This window comes from Diadema setosum, chromosome 6, assembly GCF_964275005.1.
Source record: "Diadema setosum chromosome 6, eeDiaSeto1, whole genome shotgun sequence".
Lineage (NCBI taxonomy): Eukaryota > Metazoa > Echinodermata > Echinoidea > Diadematoida > Diadematidae > Diadema > Diadema setosum.
In genome coordinates this window covers 18,494,586-18,519,488 of record NC_092690.1, presented here as the reverse complement: position 1 = coordinate 18,519,488, position 24,903 = coordinate 18,494,586, and the positions used below count along the sequence as shown (strand labels likewise).

Genomic DNA, 24,903 nt, shown 5'->3' with positions numbered 1-24,903 from the left:
ACTCTGATTTCATTTTGACAGACACTGCCTAGAAATCATTCTTTTATTGCTCATGAAACATAAAATGACATTCTGGTACACATTGATTTGGTTGAGAACTGGAGAACATGTTAAATTGAAAGAAATTTCAAAATATATAACCATGTTGTCAAAGTAGCAACACAGAAAAGCATATATGAGACTGTAATGAAAGAATGATATTTGCCGAGTGGCGAACACAAAAAATAACGCCATGTTTTAACTTCGAATTCTACAAATATTCAGCATATTTTAGTTTAATCATTTTCATGGAACAACATTAACATAAGATGCTTTTAGGAGGGAAGTAAACAGGTGGGAACTCTTTTGAAAGATTTTTCACCCATTACCGATACTCCAGATTTCCTTTAACATAGTGCTCTTTGTCATATTGTATTGTTGTGTGAAAAATTGTTGTCATATTGAATTGTGTTATGAAAAACTTAACTTTATTACATTGCAATAAAGCCCAACACTCATGACAATTATTTCTTGTGTAAATATGTCCTATAAATGATAAAGGTCTAGTACTGACATGTTATTTGTAGAAAGTAAAATGTATTCATGTTTAGCAGTTAAAAAATAGAATGTATATCAAATATTCCTTAACTACTAAAGTACTTTTGCTGTTTTGGTAAATTAATAAATAGCAAAAGTAAATAGTAATTAAAGGAAAAAGTACATGCAGATTAATATTTGACAGTATTTATTATTTCAATGTTAAACATTTAAGCCATTCTACCAATTGGCCCCGAACAATATATTATTCGCAACAACTCTGTAACAAGACAACAATAAATCACAAATGACATTTTTATGGAATTTTAATGACATAAGGAAATATGCATACATCACATACAAAAACAATAATCCAACTGTCCAACAATGTCCATAAACATATTAAAGCTCCATGAAAAAGTGTCAACCATAGTAAAAACACAATGCTCATTAAGTGTCAAAAATAGTGACAAACGCAATGCTCCATAACTGTCAATAAAAACACTGCTATTCCTGTTCTATAAGTCCTTACTGGAGGGTTCCGCCTGTGTGGCTTTGTACTCTATTATTCACAACACCTTTGTAGCAAGACAACAATAAATCACAAATGACATTTTTATGGAATTTCAATGACATAAGGAAAATATGCATACATCACACACTTGCAAAAACAATCACCCAACTATCCAATCACATCCATGAATAAGTGTCAGTCATAGTAAGAAACACAATGCTCTTTAAGTGTCAAAAATAGTGACAAACGCAATGCTCCATAACCGTCAATAAAAACACTGGTCGGCCAGCCTCTTCCAGGTCTCATCTTTCTTGTCAGGTTCGGCCCACATGGCATCCCGCTTGTTGTAGAGGCCCTGGGCCCTGTTTCATAAAGCTGTTCGTAAAGTTACGAACAACTTACGAGCGACTGGTGATCAGTTCTGATGTGCTATACTCATTAGAATTTCCATAATTCAGCACAATAACTGATCGGCAGTCGCTCGTAAGTCGTTCGTAACTTTACGAACAGTTATGAAACACCCCATCGGGCACTCCAGCAAGTACTCTTTTGCCTCTTCCTCCTGAGCATCATTGAGCTTAACGGTCCTTCACCTCGCTCCAGAACCGCCCCTATTCCTCTGCCTCCTGTTTGTGGGTTCTTCCTCTTTCTCCTTGGGAGAGGAAGGCCCAGCTATACATAGACAACAAATACCCATATTTGAAATGAATATAGATTATATGGTACTGCTGTAAGAAATAAGTAATAACACATTACCGAGACCACTCTAAATAGTACATTTTTATCAACAAAACCATCAACCAAGATGCACCGATCAAAAAATAGACACCATTTATGCTCCCACTAAGTTTTTGACATAACAAATGACAACACAGTATAGTGCTAACACAATGCAATATTACAGTCCACAGCTTAAGTCCACAAAGTTACCATAGGAGGCAGTGGATAATGTGGACCTATATGATTACCTACCAGGGGGGCATTTCATGAACCTTTTTGTTAGACATTTCGTCCAACAAACTGTTAAAAACTACTGAAATCCTTGCATCTGATTGGCTGAGAGCAAATTTGTCCGACAAGTTGTCGGACAAAAATGTTTCATGAAATGCCCCCAGGACTTGCTTGTGCAACCTCCTCTTCAGCCTCACTTGCATGGTGACTGGAAGGGGATGTAGGTGAAGCTGGGGAGGGCTGGTCTTGTTCTTGGGCCTGGGGTGGAAGGTCTGGAGCAACATCCTAGACAGGGGTAGCAGGTCTTGGAGCAGAGCCTCTATCAGCTTGAGCCAGCGCCACCACGCGAAGGTCTTCATCCTCTTCGTCATCTTTGCTGTTTGCAGGGGGACTCGCCCTGGAGCTCAATTTGAGTTTCTTGGGTTGGGGGTCCTTCTTCTTGGACTGCTCAAGTTTGTCATTCTTGCCCTTGCTACTGCCTTTGTTGCCTTTTGGGGGCATCTTCTTTGAAAATTATGTGAAATCTTGTAGAAATTGTAAAGGAAAAACTGCGTCTACAGAGGTGTTGTCGAGTCGAATACTGAAAGTTGTGTGAGAAAGTCCTGCGATGCAGTCATGCTTTCATAGGCGACAAGTGGCGCCGAATGGCGGAAACCAAGTGGTATTTGGCGCGAAATAGTCACCAATCAGGTGCCGTTTGGCTCGCGCCACTTTTGATTTGGAGCGCTTTGGCGCCGACTATCCGCCTCTGTGGCGCCAAGTGGCGCCACGTGGAGCAAAATCTCATTGGCGCAACTTGGCGCGCGCCATTACATTCCGGTGGATTCCAATAGGCGGATTGTTTGCGACATTTGGTGCCACTTGGTGGACACTTCGCGCTGATTGCTTGATGCAAGTGGCGCGACGAAAATTTCAAACATTTAAGCCATGTCTACACCTATCCAAAAACTTGTAGTTATACTAACTACGAGTGCAAAAAATTCTTTTCCCTAACCACGACAAAACTTCGATGCCGTTCACACCTACATGCAGTTAGCAAAACCTCGAGGTAAAGTTATCTACGATAGAAAATAAAGGGCGCCTAGTTCGCACATAGGGTTGCGCGCTATTGTGGAAAAATTGAGCGTCGTGGTAACAAAACTCCGTTCACACTTGTCGCAGTTTAAGCGCTCTGTGGGGGGCATCCCCCAAACCACGATGAAACTACGACAACACCCTAAGAAATCTTATGGTGTTGTCGTGGTGTCTTCGCCTTAAGGTTTTGTCGTGGTTTTCAAAACTACATGCGTCTACATCTACGCTAACTTTGAATTTAGTGCCTCGTAGTTTACAAACGTATTAACAGCACAGGCAATTAAAAGTAAATGATAGAAAACAAAACCAAATAACACTTGAAACAAGATAATACATCAATAAAAAATTAACGACAGGAAGTCAAAACAAAAACGCTAAAACAAACAATTGCGAAGGGGTGATTGTATCGAAGATGCATGTTTTACCACATGTTGGCCATGGGACCGTCCAGCTACCATCTTGACAAGACGTTGAAACCGTGGACTGACTGAATTGAATGCGATAACCGTCGTTACACACGATGCTGACGTTGAGGGCGTCCCCATGTCTGTACCCTTCAGTCGAAGGGGTTCGCATGTTGGTACCATTGGTTGAAACACCATAGCTTCCTGACAGGTTAGTAGGTGGCAAGCATTTCAGAACCTCTGCAAATATAAAATGTGAGCATGCCTGAGAAGGTTGAACATAATGGAGGGAAATTTGTTAATTGGTAAGAAGAATCGACGCAATAAAGTGATATCAGTCATAATCACTCATGTGTTACCGTGGTACTAGCGTATTTTGCTGCCATGCATTTTTAGATTCTTCTCGTTAAAAAAAAAAAAAAAAAAAAAAATCTTTTCTGATCCCTCCAACCCAAATCCTCGTATTATGCACTACTCAGAAAACGAGATTGCGTGATATGTCTTCATATCATGAGATATTGTCCTCTCGTAACAGAAATTGTAAATGCAAGAAATATTATTTGTTTTTTTCTCACACCTTCAAGCTTCTGTAGTCAAGCTGGGTGCAAAATCAGTTAATCTTCTTGATGAATTGAATTGTGCGCCTGCTTGACTTGTTTAGGTAATGTGTGTATTTTGTTATTTATTGCTGCTTTGTTTTTGTTTTTTATCTTTTCTTTCCTTTTCCAAACAAAAATCTTACTTCATGAGATGTTTCTCATTATCTAAAAAATGATCTTCAAAAAGCGCTGGAAAGCTGACGGCTCATCCCATCCGAAATCATCTCTTGAAGATACGAAATGGTTTATTGGAAACACATTTCGATCAATTTCAAAAATTATGAAAAGGCTACGGGTCTGTCTTACCACATGTTGGCCATTGTTCCGACCAACGACCGTCTCGACAAGTCGATGACACCGTAGACTCCCTGGGTTGACTGCGGTAACCTACGTCACAATTAACGCGGACCTCAAGGGTAACATTCTGTATGTACCCATCACCTGAAGGGGTCTGAAATGCGCTGGTCTCATCGAGTGAAACACTATAGCGTCCAGATGATGAGACAGGTGGTGAGCATTTTAGAATCTCTGCAGAGAATAAGAATTTTGGGAAGGAGGTTTTCTTGTAAATATGAAACGCAATAAGTATCGATGAGTAGACCGATGAAATATTGATATTCCAGAAACTTGAGAAAGAATATCGATTGCTACACCAGCTTTTAAAAATTTTGACTTTAATATCACTGCTAAAGTAACAGTTTAGAATTTTGATTCTGTGAGAACAGCTGGAGAATGAAGGTATAAAAAACAATGAATACATGTGTACCAAGGAATTGAATGAACATGCCATGAACATCTAATCACGTGCATCAAGAAGAACAGTTAAACAAAGAAACTTCCCCTCCATCCCCCTCCATTCCTCCACGACGTGAAAAAAATAACAAACGCAAAAGAACAACATAATTAACAGTGTTTCTAAAAGAGTAACCTCAAGTTTTCTGCCTCTATGTTTTCGTGAAGAATTCTCCTCCCATACTACAAAGTTTTTCGAGAGTTCGTTATAGTTTGAAAGACGCCAATGTCTTGTCTTACTACGTGTTGGCCACTGTCGCGACCATATTCCGTATTGACAAGACGTCAGGCGATAGGGTTGGTAGGTCATTATGCGATAGTGCTTGTAATTATGTGATTGGTTTCATTATGACTGATTATTTTGTAATCACTGATCCTTTATATTGGAATAAACAAACGAAGCGAATGATCTTTTTACTTTCAAATAACGCCCCTTTGGGGGAAAGACCAACCACAAGAAACCAAAAACATTCTACTTGAGACGTTTAAACTTCTGTCTCACCTGGCGAACAGGTGGGGACTTCCGGGAGGAGGTTGCCACGCCTACATTCCACGTGGCCTGATGGGACGCCCTCGTAACCATCATCGCAACCATATTCTACAACGCTTCCATGAGGAATGATGTCACCGACTTCGTAATGCAACAAGTGTCCATTTTTAATAGTCAGGGCCGTACAGTTCTCTGAAAAAGGGAAATAAGAATGACATTTTTAGGTCTTGACGTACGCTTATGGAGAGCAAAATCCTCTCTTTGTGTGATTAATCTGCGTCATCTATTGTTCTTGAGGAACATTTTGTCATTAATATGACATTTTATATTCCTCTATATGTCATACAGAACTTTGCTAAGGAATAGAAATACACCGAAATAAGGGGGAAATAAAAATAGCATCAGGAATAGGATTTCATTCAGAAATAAACTTTGAATATTAATTTTTAGTCTTTATTCAAAATATTCCAAACATTTCTACAAAAGTGCTCACCATATCGTTTGATTTCAGTTCTAAAAATGCAAATGTCAAACTCACAAGTTAATCAAAAATTGAAAAAAGTATTAAAACATTTTTCTCATAATATGAATCACGATAGAATGACATTAATCAGGCATGTCGTCGGCCACTAAATCTAAAAAAATAATAATGTTAAATTGTTCATTTTCAGCCCCTCCTATGCTCGTTACATCTACTTGTACACTGCCTATGCCACAAATTGGTCTTGCGTCTCTCAATGACGTCAAATCCAGTAAGGACAGCACGGTCGATTCTTGGAATTGAAAAGGGACGTTCCGAAGGAAGTTATTAAGTTATTAATTTCATTACTCAAATTGGTTGTCAACTTCTTTTTTTCTCCCCCCCCCCCAAAAAAAAAAAAAAATGCTTGAAAACAGTTAGATAGTGGAAATAGAAGAACTCTAGACGCTTGGAATAAGGGGTGATTTGTCCCCTTTAAGTTAGATATAGAAAAGAGTGAGCGTTGGGAACTGTTGGATGGGAAAAAACTTCTTTCGATCTCAATATCCTTTGTGTGTGTGCGTGTGTGTGTGTGTATATTTAGGGGTGATTTGCATCCATCTTACCATTGGCTAGGCAGCTCCATCCACAAACACCATCACACATACAGCTTTGGTCCCGAGGACACGCCCTTCCAGGTCTATTCAAGCACGCCGTGCTGCAGGTCCTTCCGTAGAATTCGACGAGGAAATCGTTTCTTCGACACAGTCTGCCTACACAAAGGGAATGAAAAAAATGGGGCGGTGAGGTGGAGAGATTTTAAGTACCACTTTAGCCGAGAAAAAGTATTGTCTTTTGTCCACGCAGGGGCAGGCCGCTAGGCACCTTTTCTTTTCCCTGAGATTTCACAATTTTCCCATTTTTTAAATGAAATTGTTACTATTTTCTCCGTTTGGCTCCATATGTACATTTAGCTCAAATATTTCTCCTCTGGAAGGCGCATATAGTTCACACACACACACACACACACACACTCTCTCTCTCTCTCTCTCTCTCTTAGTCATTTGATGATTCTTTTTTTCTTCACACAAATACTTAAAACCTCTTGGTGCATGTCTGCTCTATTGTTGCGAGCCTCATATTGCTTAGGTGATAGCTTGTACTAGAATAAACGTGAACTCGCTGTTAATATCCTTTATTATTGAATGAAATGGTTAATACAATTATTACCATGCATACTGAATCAACTGTTTCGTATGTCTACGTTTAACTCCTATTGACCTTCGGATTAGATTCTTTGTCATATTAAAAGAAAAAGTTTTGATTCATCTCGACCGGATTCTCACAGCCTAGGCATTACTGCGCAGAGAAGGCTGCGAAGCCGGGCTGGCCAAAATACGTAACAAACCTCACAACGAGAACTCGATCGACCGATTGTTGTTATGTTTCTTGAATGCCGAGAAAAGGAGAACATAGAGTTATAAAGATACGGCTCTCGTTGAAATATATTTAGCTAGCAAGTTGAATATTTTTCTACGCTTTGGCCCACTTAACGTTTAGGACACCGGCAAACTTAAAAAAGAATCAAGTCTTTGCAATGGATTGTTGTTTGAACGTGTTTAAGACATCGCATCGCCCCATTCCTATTATTGTACAAGATATTTATTGAAAATCATTGTGGACTTTCGAGGCAATGAGTTACTGCCTTTGACGCACAGACGCCAAAGTGAAATATATGCTAACAATATTGATTTCCCATTCATACCCAGTTGAGTATTTTTGTTGAATCCTCACATGATTTACCACTCCCAGAACAGTGAAATAGACAATTAACGGAAATACGTATGGCACTGCATGGCTGGCTTTACTTATGTGTCGACAAGAGCTCCTAGGACCGCTCCATGAACCGTCAACGCATGTTCTCTCGGACGAGGCGCGCGGGAACACAGCATACTTGTCGTCGCACTGCGTCCTTGCTACCGTTCCTTCAGGATAGGTGTCGGCCCCAGCTGAAGCTGGAGGGTCGTATATGATGTTTGCGAAAGTTACCCAGTCAAGGGAAGTGCAGTTTTCGGCTACCACTCCTAAAACAAAGAAGTAAGCAAAAGAGTGTGAAGAGCCTAAACAAACCGAAACCAGTACGCTTTCGTAGACAGTGTTAGATCAAAGAGGTACAAGGTGTACATTGCCCGTTGAAGATGTCAACCACGTCTTTCGAGTTGATCACTTCCTGGTATTAAATGAAAGGAGTCCAGGGGAAGTCAGTCGAATAAATGGCTGTACTCGGGAAATAATTTAATGGGGGTTCAAAAATATGTTCAGTATTAATTGGGGGACCACAAAAGTGAGGAAAGGGTGTAAAGGATACTCCCTTCCATGCGCAATCGTAAAATAAATTTTACAAGAAAACATTTCACAATTATTGTTGATGTCGCAGTAGACACCTGCTTTACATGTTCTGGAGGGGGATGTAATCATCAGCGAAGGTGTGGTTTTCGTATTAGTTCCCAGCAAATACCGTAATCATCTATCATGGTATTTGTACTATGATTCAGGGAGAGAAGATGCATCCATAAAAATAGTTTTTTATTCTCTGAAACAGTGACCGTTTTGAGGTGAAACAGAAGCTCCAAAACAAGGATGCATACCTGCAATATACATATGCAGTAGGTTCTTAACAGTTTTCCTCAACTGAACCCACACAAAGGAGTTACAGAGATGAGTCCAAATTGACGTTCTAAAAACGTCTTAGCAGTCGCGTAGGATGTGAAATAGGGCCTTATACCTAGATATTGGGAAACGAGAGAAAAAAGGGGGAAAATCTTGCATCCTGTCCATATCTTTATCTCAGCTCAAAATGGAGAAAGGCCGTTGAAATTAACACGATGTCATTGTCAACATCCTAAACTTGAAGTCTTACATCGTTCTTGTCCTTTTTTTTCGGAGGGGGGGGGTTTCATGACGTGTAAAATGTTATCATAGAAAAACAAATAAGTAATTGGAAACAATGTTGCTCCCGATATAGTGACGTAACTGCCCCCAAATGTCACATCTGTACAAATACATCCTTGTCGATGAAATGGCGCTGTCAAATTTAATAGTTTCAATCTCGCTCTTGATAGCATGACGAGAGTGCACCAGGGAGTTTGATATTTCCCCTTTCTGTCATTAATGCAACACTCTGTATAGATACATACATGTAGTTGACATGTAATATAATATAATATAAATGGCGCTGTTCAACCTGTCAGTCTCGTGGACGTTCGTTGTCTATTGTTGGTCTCCTGAACCCGTGTTGCGTAGTGTCGGTGCCATGGGCATTGTTTGCCTAGTGTCGGTCTCGTGAACCTTTTTTTTTTTTGGCGTTGTGTCGAACTCACGGGTTTTATTTGCCTACTGTTGAACTCATGGGCTGTATGACCCCATGGATCTATTTTGGATGTGGGTCTCGCGGGCCGTATGACTCAATGCATGGTTCCGACTTTACCACATTAGTATAGATTCACATCGTCCGATATCATGTATTTTTCTTATTTTCTGATGAAAAACTTTCCAAAATTCCCCCCATTGTTCCCCGGATCGTTGAATGTTAGTATTGATGACCTTTCGGTCTAGTTCAGATAATGTTCCGGGTATCACTTTGTGTGCGTTATCAAAATGAAAACAGTGATTGTAAAAAATATTTTAAAGTACAAATTGAATTCAAAGAAACCAAAATCCAAATGTAAACGTAGATTGAATAATAGCAGCAATATTAGAAGAACATACAACACAAGTTCAAGAGACCGACACTAGGCATAGAAGGGCCACGAGACTGACAATAGACAATTTGATTTTGATTTGTCAGTGAAAGTTTGAGGGAAATCTGGCCATCGATTCAAAAGTTATTGCTTTGGTTTCCTTTTATACAATCAAAGTGGCAGAAATATCATACGTATATCATTCATACAAAATTATAAACATGATTACAAAATGAGTATATGAAAAAGTAAAGTGAACAAAAACTCTATACATGCATGTAAAACAAAGACTCAGGTACCGGTACGTATCTCAACTCTTAATCCTACCCGTATCCCACAAAGGAATCGGCCACCCCTCCCTATCAAGTCCTCCTTACCTCACCAGAGTCAAGACAATTGTAACAAACATTTCCTGGCGCACGCACGATACACGATTTATACTGTACAACATAACCTCCCCCCCCCCCCCCATCTCTCTCTCTCTCTCTCTCTCTCTCTCTTTCCCACGCACACACACTCACATACACACAAACACACACAAATACGAGCTTCTAAAGAAGATGAAAGTTCATAAAATTGGTGATTTCGTTCCCAGAGAAATGATTGGCTGAGAGCAGTCGCATGACTATATTTTTTCCCCATTTTTCCTACGCCCAGTGGGCTTACATTAATTTTTGCAATCACGTATGCCAACCCGTCATTTTGCCTAACATGTCCAGTGGGTTTACAGTAACATTTTTTTAACCATTGATGACTGGTACTGACAACCGCTTAAGACATCATTACTCAAATACATGACTGTGGCTAGCTGTAATCATGCCCACTAATAGCGGGGGTCAGCCTAGCTGAAAAGGTTACCAATTTTTATGTATATAGCAATATAGTACATATGCCCCTAAGTATGGAAATGCACGTCTGGCTGGTCATCGGTGGTGGGTGTGGCCACAAGGGCCAAAAAAAGGACCCCTCAAAATTAGGCTAGCCTAGCTGGAAAAGTAACCCCATGAAAACCACTGGAACTTGTTCGTTACACTTACAGGATAAATGAATGACCATTGCCAGACGTTTTAAGTGGTGGGGGTAGCCGCCAGACGCCCTCAAAGACCCAACTTTTTCCAGCTAGGCTAGCCTAGCTGAAAAAGTAATCTAATGAAACCCACTGGAACTTGTTCGTTACACTTACAGGATAAATGAATGACCATTGCCAGACGTTTTAAGTGGTGGGGGGTAGCCGACAGACGCCCTTAAAGACCCAAATTTTTCCAGCTAGGCTAGCCTAGCTGAAAAAGTAACCTAATGAAACCCACTGGAACTTGTTCGTTACACTTACAAGATAAATGCATGACCATTGCCAGACGTTTTAAGTGGTGGTGGGGGGGGGGGGGGGGAGCCGCCAGACGCCCTAAAAGACCCAACTGTAAGTATCCTGTAAGTGTGTTACACTTACAGGATATACGCATGGTCGTCGGCAGACGTTTTAAGAAGTGTGTGTGGGGGGGGGGGGGCACCAGATGCCCTCATAGACCAATTCTACCAGCTAGACTATAGCCCTGGCTGGAAAAGTAACCTCCTGAAACCCACTGGAACTTGTTCTACATTTGTATCTCACCTGACAAACACTGTCGACATAGTATTCTGGTGTTATTTCAATAACTTTCCACACTTTTGAGCCATAGGACCACCAAATTCACTCCTCAGATCATCTAATGATTGCTGTCAAGTGTTAATATTGGTGAAGTCCGACTACGTCAACAGTCAAAAAGTCAATGAACTATACCATTTGAAAATCTCTGTAATCAAAGAGAGGAAAAAATGGAGGAAGCAGAAATGTGATTGTATCAATTTTGACATATTGCATGACGTTTGTACGCCGGCCTTCAGAGAGGTAACAGAGCTGAACAGTATTCTATCTTGTAGGAAAATGTATAATTTTGTTAAGCGCTCGCTCGCTTCGCTCGCTCGCGAAGAAAGTAACATCGACATACACTGTAAGGTATGGTTCAGGCGTTGACAACGTCAAATAGTATAGGTCTACATGTAAACATGCTATGACGCGAGTAACTGGGGACCATCTGCAAAATATGTACGAAAACATACAAACAAACAACAACTTTATCGCCATAATTGAATCCCCTCCATTTCCTGAATCATTCCTGAGAAACGACAGTGACTGATGACTCAGTAAGGATACATCTATGTGCATACCAAGGGAAGATCAGGGACGTCGAATCTATGGGGGGCAAAGGGGCATTTGCCCCGCCCCAAAGGAAGTGTTTAGACAGACAAATCATTTATCCCCCAAGCAATTCCCGAGATGAGGACAAATCTCGAACTTTCTTAATGGAAAATTGTCCAAATATCGCCAGAACTATGCACCAGATCGTTGTATTGCAATCATGAACATGCAAAAGGTCCGCTATACAGGATAAGGAATAAACTTTGTACACTTTTGACATAGACGTATATTCCCTAATTTATCAAAGAGTGTGCAGCAGATTTTTCACTTAACAAAAGCAACCTAATATGTATAGAGGCGTCGATGGGGGGGGGGGGGAGGGTTGGTTCTCAAATAAAAGTGGGACAAACAAAAGCGAAAAATATAGCTACAAACGGCAGTTTTTGGAGTGTAAAATTTTAAAATTTTAAAGCTCGCTCGCTCCGCTCGCTCGCATTTAACCGCTATGCCATTCTCCTGATGTTGCTGCCAGTGATTGAGAGCAGGTGCACCCGGTGCGCCCCCCCCCCCTTAATTTCCAAAGCGAAAATATAGCTACAAACGACAGTTTTTAGGACTGGAAAATGTCAAAATTTTCAAGCTCACTCGCTAGCATTGCCGGCAGTTGCGCCCGGTGTGCCCCCTTAATTTCCAAAGCGAAAAAATACAGCCACAAACGGCAGTCTTTGGACTGTAAAATGTCAAAATTTTCAAGTTCGCTCGCTCCGCTCGCTCGCATTTAACCGCTATGCCATTCTCCTGATGTTGCTGCCAGTAATTGCCGGCAGTTGCACTCGGTGTGCCCCCTAAATCTCCAAAGCGAAAAAGTATAGCTACAAACGGCAGTTTTTAGACTGTAAAATGTCAAAATTTTCAAGCTCGCTCGCTCACTCGCTCGCATTTAATCGCTATGCCATTCTCCTGATGTTGCTGCCAGTGATTGTGAGCAGGTGCGTCCCCCTTAATTTCCAAAGCGAAAAATATAGCTACAAACGGCAGTTTGGGGACTGTAAAATGTCAAATTTTTGAAGCTCGCTCGCTTCGCTCGCTCGCATTTTATCATTATTCCATTCTCCTGATGTTGCTGCCAGTAATTGCCAGCAGTTTTCGCCCGGTGCGCCCCCTTAATTTCCAAAGCGAAAAATATAGCTACAAACAGCAGTTTGGGACTGTCAAATGTCAAAATTTTGAAACTCGCTCGCTTCGCTCGCTCGCATTTAATCATTATGCCATTCTCCTGATGTTGCTGCCAGTAATTGCCAACAGTTTTTGCCCGGTGCGCCCCCTTCATTTCCAAAGCGAAAAAATACAGCCACAAACGGCAGTCTTTGGACTGTAAAATGTCAAAATTTTCAAGCTCGCTCGCCCCGCTCGCTCGCATTTAACTGCTATGCCATTCTCCTGATGTTGCTGCCAGTAATTGCCGGCAGTTGCGCCTGATGCGGCCCCCCTTAATTTCCAAAGCGAAAAAGTATAGCTACAAACGGCAGTTTTTAGACTGTAAAATGTTAAAATTTTCATGCTCGCTCGCTCCGCTCGCTCATTTAATCGCTATGCCATTCTCCTGATGTTGCTGCCAGTGATTGACATCAGTTGCGCCTGGTGTGCCCCCCTTAATTTCCAAAGCGAAGAATATAGCTACAAACGGCAGTTTTTGGACTGAAAAATGTCAAAATTTTAAACGCAAAGAGATTTCACCGTAGGAGGGGGAAACCCCAATACCCTCCCCCCCCCCCCCCTCGCTTGATTCGTTCCCTCACATAACCGCTCCTCCTAAGATCAAATCCTGTCTACGCCGATGATAGGCCCCATTATTTAGTAGGCCTTCACAGTGATGTCGCACAGCAAGAGCTGAAATGCCACGATTTTGTCATTCAATAATATATTGTGAATATTTCATTTTCTTATGGTTTTTTTAAAGAAAAGAAAACAAAATTTTCACCACAAGTGAGCACCAGATCGCTGAATTTCAGGTCTGAAAATGCAAAATCTTTCTCGTGTGGGAGAGGGATACCCCCCCCCCCCAAACACACCCTTCCCCCGTTCGGTCGTTCTGCTCCCTTTCACAGATATTTCCAAAAAAAAAAAAAAAATGTTTTCATACTTTTAAGGTCTGATTTTCCGCCGAAAGTCGTCTGACAAGCAAAAAAAAAAAAAAAAAAAAAAAACAAGCAACAAGAACAAAAAGTCTTTCTCTTGTTGCTGCCACTTTTCTCCCACTTTATATTTAATGCAAAAGAGTGGGGCATCCGATCCCTGTAAAGTGTGTGTGTGTGTGGGGGGGGGGGGCACAAAGCTTCTCCCCCCCCCCCACCCCCCCCCCCCAAAAAAAAAAAGGCTGCGCCGGTCCTGTTATGGGCTTGTAATCGTGGCGATGGTGACCATCCCCCCCCCCACTCCTCAGTATGGATTTACGCCGTTGGACGAGACATCACTTCGCTTTTGCCTTGTTAGATGGTGAATATTTGTAAGCTTCCGTTTCTAATTCATGGCACCACCATACATGTCTGAGAATAGCGGTAAAGAAGATTAGAGTCTTTGGCAACAAGTGCAAAATTAAATTCTGTGCCTTATTTGCTGAACAAACGTCGGAGGAGGACAACGACCTGTTAGGCAATATGGCGGACCAATAGCTCTATATTATTAGTGTTATAGAATAAATGACAATGATGTAGTTCTGAAGCATACTCTTCATTTTTTTGCAATGACTCAATGTATACCTTTAAGTATATATCCATGACTTGCTCATGAATTACGGCAGAACGATTCGGTGAGGAAAGTTTTCTGTCATGTCATTACGGAAGAAGTGAACGTGTCAATATTTTGCTATTTGTTCCATAATTATTACTGAAGTGGTTCAATGTATTTCCCGAAAACATTTTTTTTTCTTTTATATATACCTACGTTGCATCCAAATGCCTATTCGTTGAAAAAAATGCAGGCCATGTATTCAAAGGTCAAAGATCATAGGTTAATGGAAGTAGGGTATACAACATTTCACTAAGTTGTTGTTTGTTTGTTTGTTTGTTTGTTTGGTTTTGTGTTTTTTTTTTGGGGGGGGGGCATGATTCAAAGTGTTCTAAAATATTGTATAATACATGCATTTAGTTTTGTAGTCACGACTCTTGCTATGTATGATGCCAAACTCTTCCCGCTCATACAAATGCAACCGTTTCAGGGAAATGATTATGATATATTACTTCATGATTTGGTAATGCTGAAGTGGTTCATAACATTCCATTGATACTATGTATAAAACAGAAATTGAATTTGACAATGGTATATGATATCCGCAATTTACTCTTTGACAGGTTCTATCATCCGATTAATAATTTATAATGTATAAATTGAATATACAGTAGTCCCCTATTCAGTAACTACAGGTTAAGTTAGTTAAACTGCATTCATTTTGCACGCGACCATGGCGTTATAGCCAAAGATGATTGAATTCTGTAAATCCATGTGTGCCTGCACAGGATTGGAAAACGAAACAACTTTCTGTGTATAGAACAACGGAACAGAAACTGGTGCATGCATTATTCTCAGTCACTTTGTTATTCATAATGATGGTTTGCTCATTGCAGTTCCGGAATCTCAGCTCGAGGGACTCGAATTGATCCCAAATCAGTCGGCAGCGTGTATCACCCAAAACAACATCTGAACACATAACTGCAGTCCTCCATAGTCTCTATTGGTTGCCGATAAGGGCTGGTATCAAGTTTGATTTTCATATTATTTACAGTACCTTGTATTTAAATGTTTTCATCGAAATGCCCGTATACGGTATGCGTATCTCAGTTAACTCTTTAAACCATAGTTGTGATAATCTACGTGCCAAGAATCTCATGTTTTCAATAAGCGTGAACTCCAAGACATGTCGTGATAAGGACTTTAAGACAATTGGCATCGTCATTATAAAACGAATTCCCCTTTGACAAGACACGTTTTAGATTTTATAAAGAAATATGGATTCGTTTGAACGCATACAAATAACTTCTTAAATCCTCTTACATTTTGTTTTAAAGATATGGTGTATACTTTAGAAGTGTAAGAAGCATGCTCTTGTTTTAGAGGCTTTGAGTACTGGTAAGAAGCATATCTTATTCTTACAGATTATGTGAATAAGTACGCATTGAAGAACGTTTTGAATAAAACGTATCCAGACAACTGCATATCATATTTTCACCTCTTCCTTCATGCAGATGTATCCTCTTGCCGAGAAGGTTTGTTTGATAGATATAGTGCTCACCTTATTGAAAAGGTAATTGGGTAATTTTTTGGTTTCAGTATATCATTCAAACACAACTAAGTTAACTTTTACATTAACATTTTCACAACTCACAAATTCCACACGCACACGCGTTTCATGATTCACAAGATCCAAGTTACACTAATCCTATTTAATTTGCAGAGTGCAACAACAACATAAGTTATATACTGAGCAAATAGGCTTACATCAGTTCGCACTATTCAAGGTTTAGAGTAGTTAAGGAACTAAACCGTACCCGATTATGTGATGCTAAGTTGCACCTTGAGATGATGGGCAATATTGCCCCTATAAAGGAGCAGGCGGTGACACTGACTTGCTCCTTTAAAGGAGCAATTTTGCAGCAGTCATGGAGCAAATAAGCACCACATAGGTGCAACATCATCCCAATAAGGCATAAGATTGCACCCTCAAGAGAGGGTACATTCTTGCATCCTTCGGGTATAAAGTTGCACCTTAAGGTACGAGGTTGCGCCTTTTTCAAGGGGACAAAGTTGCTCCCGAGGGTGTAACTTTCACCCTTTCTTGCGGGTACAAAGCAGCACCCAAAGTTCCAAGATTGCACCCTCAAAACAAGGCACAATCTTTGAACTTTGGGTGTTTCTTTGCACCCTCACGAAAGGATGTAAAGTTGCACTAAGATGTAAAGGCTACACGGGGTGCAAAGGTGCGCCGAAAGGTAAAGGGTGCAAGATCGCACCCTCAAGAAAGGTGCAACTTAGCACCACTTAGTGTGGGTGGAAAGATGCACCCTCAAGAAGAGGTGCAATCTAGCACCACTTAGTGTGGGTGGAAAGATGTACCCAAGGGAACATTTTCGCACCCTCAATAAAGGGTTTAACTTTGCACCCTCTCTGCAGTATTATTTTATACACACGTGAATTCCTTGTTCCTGTGAGCTACGTTTAATATGAGCGTGACCCAGTATTAGACACGTGTCAAGCCTTTGCAGACACAGAATTTTTCTTCATATTGTTTAAAGGTCATAAAAAAGATATATATATATTTATTTCTTTTAAGTTAAGAGGAGCAAATGTGGAGATCATGACCTGTGATACATGTTACGGGAAGTCTATATTTTTATGTGTACTCGGTTTTTTTTTTTCAACTACAAGGAATTACCTATGAGCTAATTGGATAAAGAAGCTGAGCATTCCTTTTTTTCATCAGTTAATGTCAGTGCTGGAGTATTATTCTTGAAAAGTTGGCATCTAAATGTCCTCCACACCAAGTACTTACTGTATAAAATCATATTCCTGTGAGTTACGTTTCTTATGAGCATGACAGATCTGTAGACACGTGTCATAGTGGTTACAAACACTAAGTTTCCTTTGCTTTCATCGTTATCAAGAAGCGATTTTGAACAATTTCAGAACCGTCATAGTGGTTACAAACACTAAGTTTCCTTTGCTTTCATCGCTATCAAGCGATTTTGAACAATTTCAGATGTTCTGTTTTTTCAATTTCGTTACGAGAAGGCAATGATTTCATGTAAAACATGTTAAGGAAAGTTGATAGTTTGGTTATTTTATCATTACTCATCTTCGTCTTCTCAACAAGAAGATGATACACATGAGCTCATTTGCTAAAGAAGTTGAAGGATGTTTAATTGCTGGTAGCCACGTTGGGGCTTTTGTCATAACATTTTGCATCTTAATCCCTCGAAACTAAGTACATGCAGTATTAGTTTATAGATAACATAATATTTTTTTTTGTTGTTGCTGTGAGCTTATTCATATGAATTTTAGACATGTTTCTCATATGATTCTGTCATATGCTTTACTGAAGAACAGCAAATGTTGAGTATATTGGCAAGAGAGGTTGATCATTACTTTACATTTAAGTTCATTGAAGTGTCGGAGCATAAACTTGTCTTGAACTATTAGCATCCAAAACCCTCCAAACCAAAAACGTGCAATACTAGACACGACAGGAATTCCTTGTTGTTGTGAGTTATGTTTCTTAAAAACACTGAATTTTTCTGCTTTTGCAATGTACTATGTTCAAAAACACTCTTGAACAATTTTCAGATTTCGTTTCTTTCTTAAGAGAAGAAAACGGTGAGGTCATGTGAAGCATGTTCCTAGAAGTTTTATTTCGTTAATACTTTTTCTTTACCCATCTCCTCAACCGTAAGGTGATACGGTACCTAAAAAGTCATAGGCCAAAGGTGTTGAGCTTTACTTCCCCTTTTTACAGTAAATTTAAGAGCTGGGGCATTATTTTTAAAAAGTTGGCATTTTAAGCTATGTACACCGAGTACGAGTGTTACTGAATGGATTTCTTGTTGCAGTAGAATTGTATTTTTTATGAGCTTGATGGAGTATTAGACAATTGTATCAAATGTTTCCAAAAACTGTTAATGTATTCCCTTTTGCTAATGTCCAAAGAGTTCATTTGCCAAGTTTTGATTGTCTTTTGTTTTAATCATCAGGGGTTTGTTTTATCACGGTCATAGAGGAAAGAAACTTAATTATAAAAAAAAAGTCTTCATATAAGAAGAGATACTGTAGGACACAATTTCATCAAAGGTTGTGATTTTCAACATTCCAAAATGCAATTGATGAATATTTCTCCCCAGGGCACAGAAAGAAAGTAGTTTTTGTCTTGATTTTTTTTTTCACGTCAGTATGTTATAATACCCGCGGGTTTACGCCCATCCCACCAATTTCCATCCGGATACTGTACCCGGCCCTGTTTTTTGTTTTTCACCTTTGTTTTACACTGCAAAGAAAATGAGAACACTGATGTTTGAGAAAAATCCCGACATGTTTGATTGGGCAATTCTTTTTTGCTGTCTATTATTCTTTCCAAATAAGTTTTTTGGTTATCACTGAGGACAAATACAGATACCCTATTTCTTCTACCAAAACCACAGCACTGTATATTCTCATATTTCTACAGTATTTCGTCTCAACACTTGCCCTATTGACATTTCAAATCAGGTTTCCCTGTGCGCTCAGGAAACTCCCCCATTAAAGGAGACCTCCGGGTGATTCTCAGATTTTTACATTTGTACAACTATGAATTCAATTCAATTCAAAGTTTATTTCATTTTTCGACAAAACAAATGTTTCACTTCTTTTGGTAACAGAGAATATGGTAAATAGAACATAGTGAAATGAAAAGACTGTACAATTGAGGACCTATAGTAATCATACATTGTAAAGTAAAAAAGAAACAGAAGTGATCGAAGTGAAGTACATGTATACCGTTGCTAAGGGCGAAGTGCGAAAAATGGAGGGACCCACTAAAAAGACAGAGCTTGTAGTGTGTGAGCCCCTCTGAAAAAGAACATTGATGGAATCGTAGATCGTAGATACAAAAGATAACAAAGTGGAAGAAGTCTGGAAGCCCACTGAAAATTAGATTACCAGATATACACTTTCATAGACGCGAACAAACATGAAACAGGACTAGACAACGAGACGACTACTGAAAAAAAAAAAGTTGTACAAGACAAAACGGGATGGACAAGACTGACAAACTGAAGACAAAATAGCAGACAAGAATGCACAACAGAAACAGAAACAGAACAACAGAAACATCGATCTTCGGCCGAAGCATGCCAAGAGAATCAGAAGATAGTTGTAAGGGAAAAGTAATATTTTGACGCCTGAAAAAAGACAAGAAAATAGAAAATAGAGGGACGTGTGAACAGGAGTAACATACGGAAAGTCAACTTCAAGACGCTATGGGCAAAATGGCATAGGTGACAACATTGCGAACATCAAGGAAAAAGATACCATTAATTCTTCGAAGAGGGGACAAAGTGAGCAGGTAAGTATAATTCTGAGAAAAAAGGCCAAATGGTTAATTCGGTATTTTAGAGTCATACGATTGCAATAAAAAAGACTTCAGTCTCCTCTTGAAAGAATATATGGATGGAGCGTTTTTTATGTTTTGATTCCAAGAATTCCAATAATTTGGGCCTACATAAATAAGTGTGTTTTCGGCAAAAATCGTTCTTAAAAGAGGCAAGTGAAATTCATTGGAACGCCTAGTAGGATATTCATGAAATGATTGATTTTTGAGGAACATAGAGTCAAAAATAGACGGAAGCAAGTTATTGCAATACTTAGACATAAATTGCCCTAAATTAAACAAAAACAAATCTGCAATTTTTAAGAGCTTGTTGGAGGCAAACAACATATTTGTATGAGAACGTACAGGGGAAAAACAGATAACACGGAGAGCTTTCTTTTGTAAGAGGAACACTCTCTCTAATAGATTCTGATGCGTGTTGCCCCAAACTAGTATTCCATAATTAAGATGAGGCAATATTAACGACGAATATAGCATAAGTAATGATTTTTGTGGAATATGAAATTTCAATCTATTTACAATGCCTATATTACGTGAAATTATATTGCAGACATTATCAACATGTGATTTCCAGGCAAGTTTTTCATCCACAATGACACCCAAAAATTTGATCTGTGAGACTCTTTGTAGATGAGAGTCATCTAATACTATATTTGTACTTAAACTATCAACAATATTACTAAAAAGCATATATTTCGTTTTTTTGAGCATTGAGTGATAGCCTGTTGGCCCTGATACAGTTTGTCACTTTTTTTCAATTCAATGTTAATTTTATGAACAAGAAAATCAATATCATTATGGGCAAAAAAATACATTAGTGTCATCTGCAAAATGAATAAAAGAGAGGTCGTCGGATACGCGACAAAAATCATTAATATAAATAATGAACAATAACGGCCCTAAGAGACTTCCCTGTGGGACACCACATTTAACTTCTCTGACAACGGAATCATTGTTTTTGATTGTAACGAACTGTTTTCTATCAACTAAATAACTCTTGAACCACTCCAAGGCCTTCCCACGTATTCCATAATGCGATAACTTATAAAGTAAAATATCATGATTGATAGTGTCGAAAGCCTTGGAGAAGTCCAAGAAAATACTAACTAAATGAGAATGGTTATCGATTGCGTGAACAACTCTATCAACAAAATGCAAAAGAGCATGCGTAGTACTATGTTTCCCACGAAAACCAAACTGAAAATTCGTAAAAACGTCAAGTACCTTCAAAAAATTGATCATTCTCTTGTAAATAAGTTTGTCTAAGATCTTAGACAATGACGATAATAATGAAATTGGGCGGTAATTGTTGACTTCGAACTTATCGCCTACCTTAAATATTGGAATTACTTTAGCTAATTTCATTTTATCAGGGAACACACAATTGAAAATTGACAAATCAAATATATGAGCAAGTGGATCAGCAATCGAGGAAATCTCGAGGAAATCGAGATCAGCAATCGAGAAGTATAAAATTGTCTATCTCATCATAACCACAACTTCGTTTATTTTCAAAAGAGGAAATTATATCAATAATTTCAAACCTGTTAGTTGGTATAAAAAATATGGAATCAGAATTACGCTGACCTAAAAATTCAGTAAAATGAGAATCTGTTGCAGAAATGTTTTGAGCATGACTTTCGCCTATTTTTGAAAAATAAGAATTGAAAATATTTGCGATATGAAGAGGATCATTTATCAATTCATCATTCAATTTAATTTTATCAATGTCAGAGTGTTTACTCGGAACATTCATGGCCTGTTTTAGGACTTTCCAAGTATTTTTCATATCAAACTTATATTTCGATAATTGCTTAAAGTAATATCTTTTCTTTTCAGAACGTAAAATCATTGTCAAAGTATTTTCATATGATGTAAATATATTCTTCGATCGCTCAGTTTTTTCCAATTTGTACTTATAATACAAACGATTTTTCCTATTGATTGAACGAAGAATTGATCTGAAAATCCAAGGTAATCTAGGTGTCTTTTTATACTCTGTTCTATTTCTTTGTTTTGGGATTACATCATCTAAATGATGATTAAAAGTTTCCATAAAATTACAAAAAGATATATTAACATCATCGCTGCCAAATACTCCTGACCAGTCAGCATTCTCGAGAGCCACATCAAAACTAGCTAACTTTTCAGGTGAAACTCTACGTCTAAACAAAAGAGGTGAAATAGGTTTAATATTAGCTGGTGTTTTAAGAGTAAAACAAGTCATTATTGTAAAATGATCAGTCATATCTGAAAGAATCATAAAAGAGTCAGGGAGGGGTAGAATTAGTTATACTGAGGACAGAGTTTCAGAATTTGTGATAATTGGGATGAATAATAAGAATATTTTCAAAAAATAGAACAAATTGCAATGAACAAGGATGATGACATGGGAGAGTCACCATAAGAATGCATGAGTTGGGGCTCAAGGAATCAGAACAAAAGAATAAGGCATGCATAGATTATAGACAGGTGAACTCGCAAGCAAGCGGTATTGTTATGGAATTACACTGCTATCATTTCTGAAATATGTGAACCTTATAGCTGGTAAAATTGGGTCTTTGAGAGCGTCTGGGGGCTACGCCCCACCACTTAAAGCGTCTGTCAACGGTCATGCATGTATTCTGTAAGTGTAAGAACAAGTTCCAGTGGGTTTCATTGGGTTACTTTAATTTTCAGCTAGGCTAGCCTAGCTTGTAAGAGTTTGGTCTTTGGGGCGTCTGGCGGCTATTGTCTGGCAACAATCATTCAATTATCCTTTGACTGTATCAAAAGAACAAGTTCCAGTGGGTTTCAGGAGGTTATTTTTCCAGCTACAGGCTAGTCCAGCTGTTAAATTGGGTCTTTGAGGGCGTCTGGCGGCTACCCCCCCCCCCCCACCACTTAAAACGTCTGGCAACGGTCATGCATATATCCTGTAAGTGTAAAGAACAAGTTCCAGTGGGTTTCACTAGGTTACTTTAATTTTCAGCTAGGCTAGCCTAGCTGGTAAGAGTTTGGTCTTTGGGGCGTCTGGCGGCTATTGTCTGGCAACAATCATTCAATTATCCTTTGAGTATATCAAAAGAACAAGTTTCAGTGGGTTTCAGGAGGTTATCTTTCCAGCTACAGGCTAGTCCAGCTGGTAAAATTGGGTCTTTAAGGGCGTCTGGCGGCTACCCCCCACCACTTAAAACGTCTGGCAATGGTCATTCATTTATCCTGTAAGTGTAACGAACAAGTTCCAGTGGGTTTCATTAGGTTACTTTTTCAGCTAGGCTAGCCTAGCTGGAAAAAATTTGGGTCTTTAAGGGCGTCTGTCGGCTACCCCCACCACTTAAAACGTCTGGCAATGGTCATATTCATTTATCCTGTAAGTGTAACGAACAAGTTCCAGTGGTTTTCATGGGGTTACTTTTTCAGCTAGGCTAGCCTAGCTGGAGTTGGGTCTTTAAGAGCGTCTGGCGGCTACCCCCCCCCCCCACCACTTAGAACGTCTGGCAATGGTCATTCATTAATCCTGTAAGTGTAACGAATAAGTTCCAGTGGTTTTCATGGGGTTACTTTTCCAGCTAGGCTAGCCTAATTTTGGGGGGTCCTTTTTGTGGCCCTCCTGGCCACACCCACCACCGATGACCAGCCAGACGTGCATTTCCATACTCAGGGGCATATGTACTAAATTGCTATACACATAAAAATTGGTAACCTTTTCAGCTAGGCGGACCCCCGCTGGCTTCCGGACTATAACGTCACGATTGTATATTTCAGCCTTCACAGCAGCATTCATGGGTACGCAATCAGTTACAAAGTGTGCTCAGTCACATTATTTACAGTTACTGTAAATATTTACAGTTACTGTAAACAATGTGCAATTTCAAAGTTTGTGCTAAGTGTGTTTGGGGCACTTTTACGGATTCTGGACATCCTGGCTTTTGAGCAAGTCTAACAGGTAGCTGACTGGTATTTACCCATAATGTGAATAAAAATGATTCATAGAACCATTTTTATTAAACATGTAATGCCTCAGTTTACGTTCATGATGTTAGTGCAGCTCACTCGACGGTATTTATAATGCACCTTTTACATCATTTATATGTTAAAATTACTGCATTATATGTAGGACGATATTTCCGAAGTATTAAAGTATGAACAAAGATAGGGTGTAATACCTGACAAGCAGCACAGCCAAAAGCAAAACGGTGAGACAGTAAATACCAGTGACCGCTGTTTGTCCTTCATGATAGCTGGATATTCGATGCATGCAGTCCCCAACGTTCAATCTTGGATGTGTGCAATACATAATATAAACAGTGTTATCGAACTCAACTCAGGAAGTGATAATCGGCATCCGGAGTTAAGACCTTCAGAGTCGGCCATAAGATCGCTGATTGGATGTGCAAAATGAAATGTGACTTTGGGACCTCATACACTTCATTGATTGGTTAGCATGCTTCAACTTGAGAGCCAATCAAAAGACAAGGCCGTCGACCGTAGAAATCGTACATAGACGCGGCATGCCGAGGGAGTGCATTTCACTCTTTTTTCTTTCATCTCTCCTTCTCCCTCTCTCTCTCTCTCTCTCTCTCTTCTTCCAGAACTTTTTATTAATTTTAGATATTCTGACGTCAATGAAGGAAAACAGATGTTAGTAGACCTACACTCTTTAATATTTCATATGTTTCCTCGAAAAAATGAAAAGGAGAGAAGTCTTTGTAAATAATTACAATGTAGAAATTGTTTACCTTTTAACATGCTGACAAATGTTTGCAGTTGATGTTTCAGTTAAGGGTCAAAAGTAGGGTGCTTTAGTTTTTAGATAACGAATTTCGTATGCATGGCATTAGGATGTCAAGTATACCTTTGCATATCTGCTCTTGTTTGATAATTTTCGAGCATCATTACAAAACAATTATTCCAGTGTACACTCATCATTTCTTTCATAAAAACATTTTCAGTGATTTTGTTCCAAATCTTCCACAATGACTTTGATGAACTACAGCTACCTACAAAAAAAAATGGTATACGCCATTATTGTTCATTTTCCTTTTATCACTTTGTCATGCGTTGTGACCGCAGT

At 39.2% G+C, this 24,903-nt stretch overlaps 2 protein-coding genes across 2 annotated transcripts in view; both read right to left on the bottom strand.

The window, feature by feature from the left end:
* Positions 1 to 24,903, bottom strand: part of LOC140229595 (complement factor H-related protein 5-like) — a gene marked incomplete at its 5' end in the record, with an annotated part of 197,862 nt that overhangs the window by 157,608 nt on the left and 15,351 nt on the right. Inside the window, 2 exon segments of the mRNA XM_072309840.1 lie at positions 3,481 to 3,699; positions 4,365 to 4,586. Of these exon segments, the coding sequence (XP_072165941.1) occupies positions 3,481 to 3,699; positions 4,365 to 4,586 (441 nt within the window).
* LOC140230105 (uncharacterized) lies at positions 4,758 to 24,088 on the bottom strand. Its single transcript, XM_072310307.1, has 5 exons — positions 23,996 to 24,088; positions 7,669 to 7,884; positions 6,427 to 6,573; positions 5,353 to 5,532; positions 4,758 to 4,783 (listed from the first exon to the last, which is right to left on the bottom strand). The coding sequence occupies exons 1-5, from the start codon at positions 24,063 to 24,065 to the stop codon at positions 4,758 to 4,760; spliced, it is 639 nt and encodes a 212-aa protein (XP_072166408.1). The 5' UTR covers positions 24,066 to 24,088.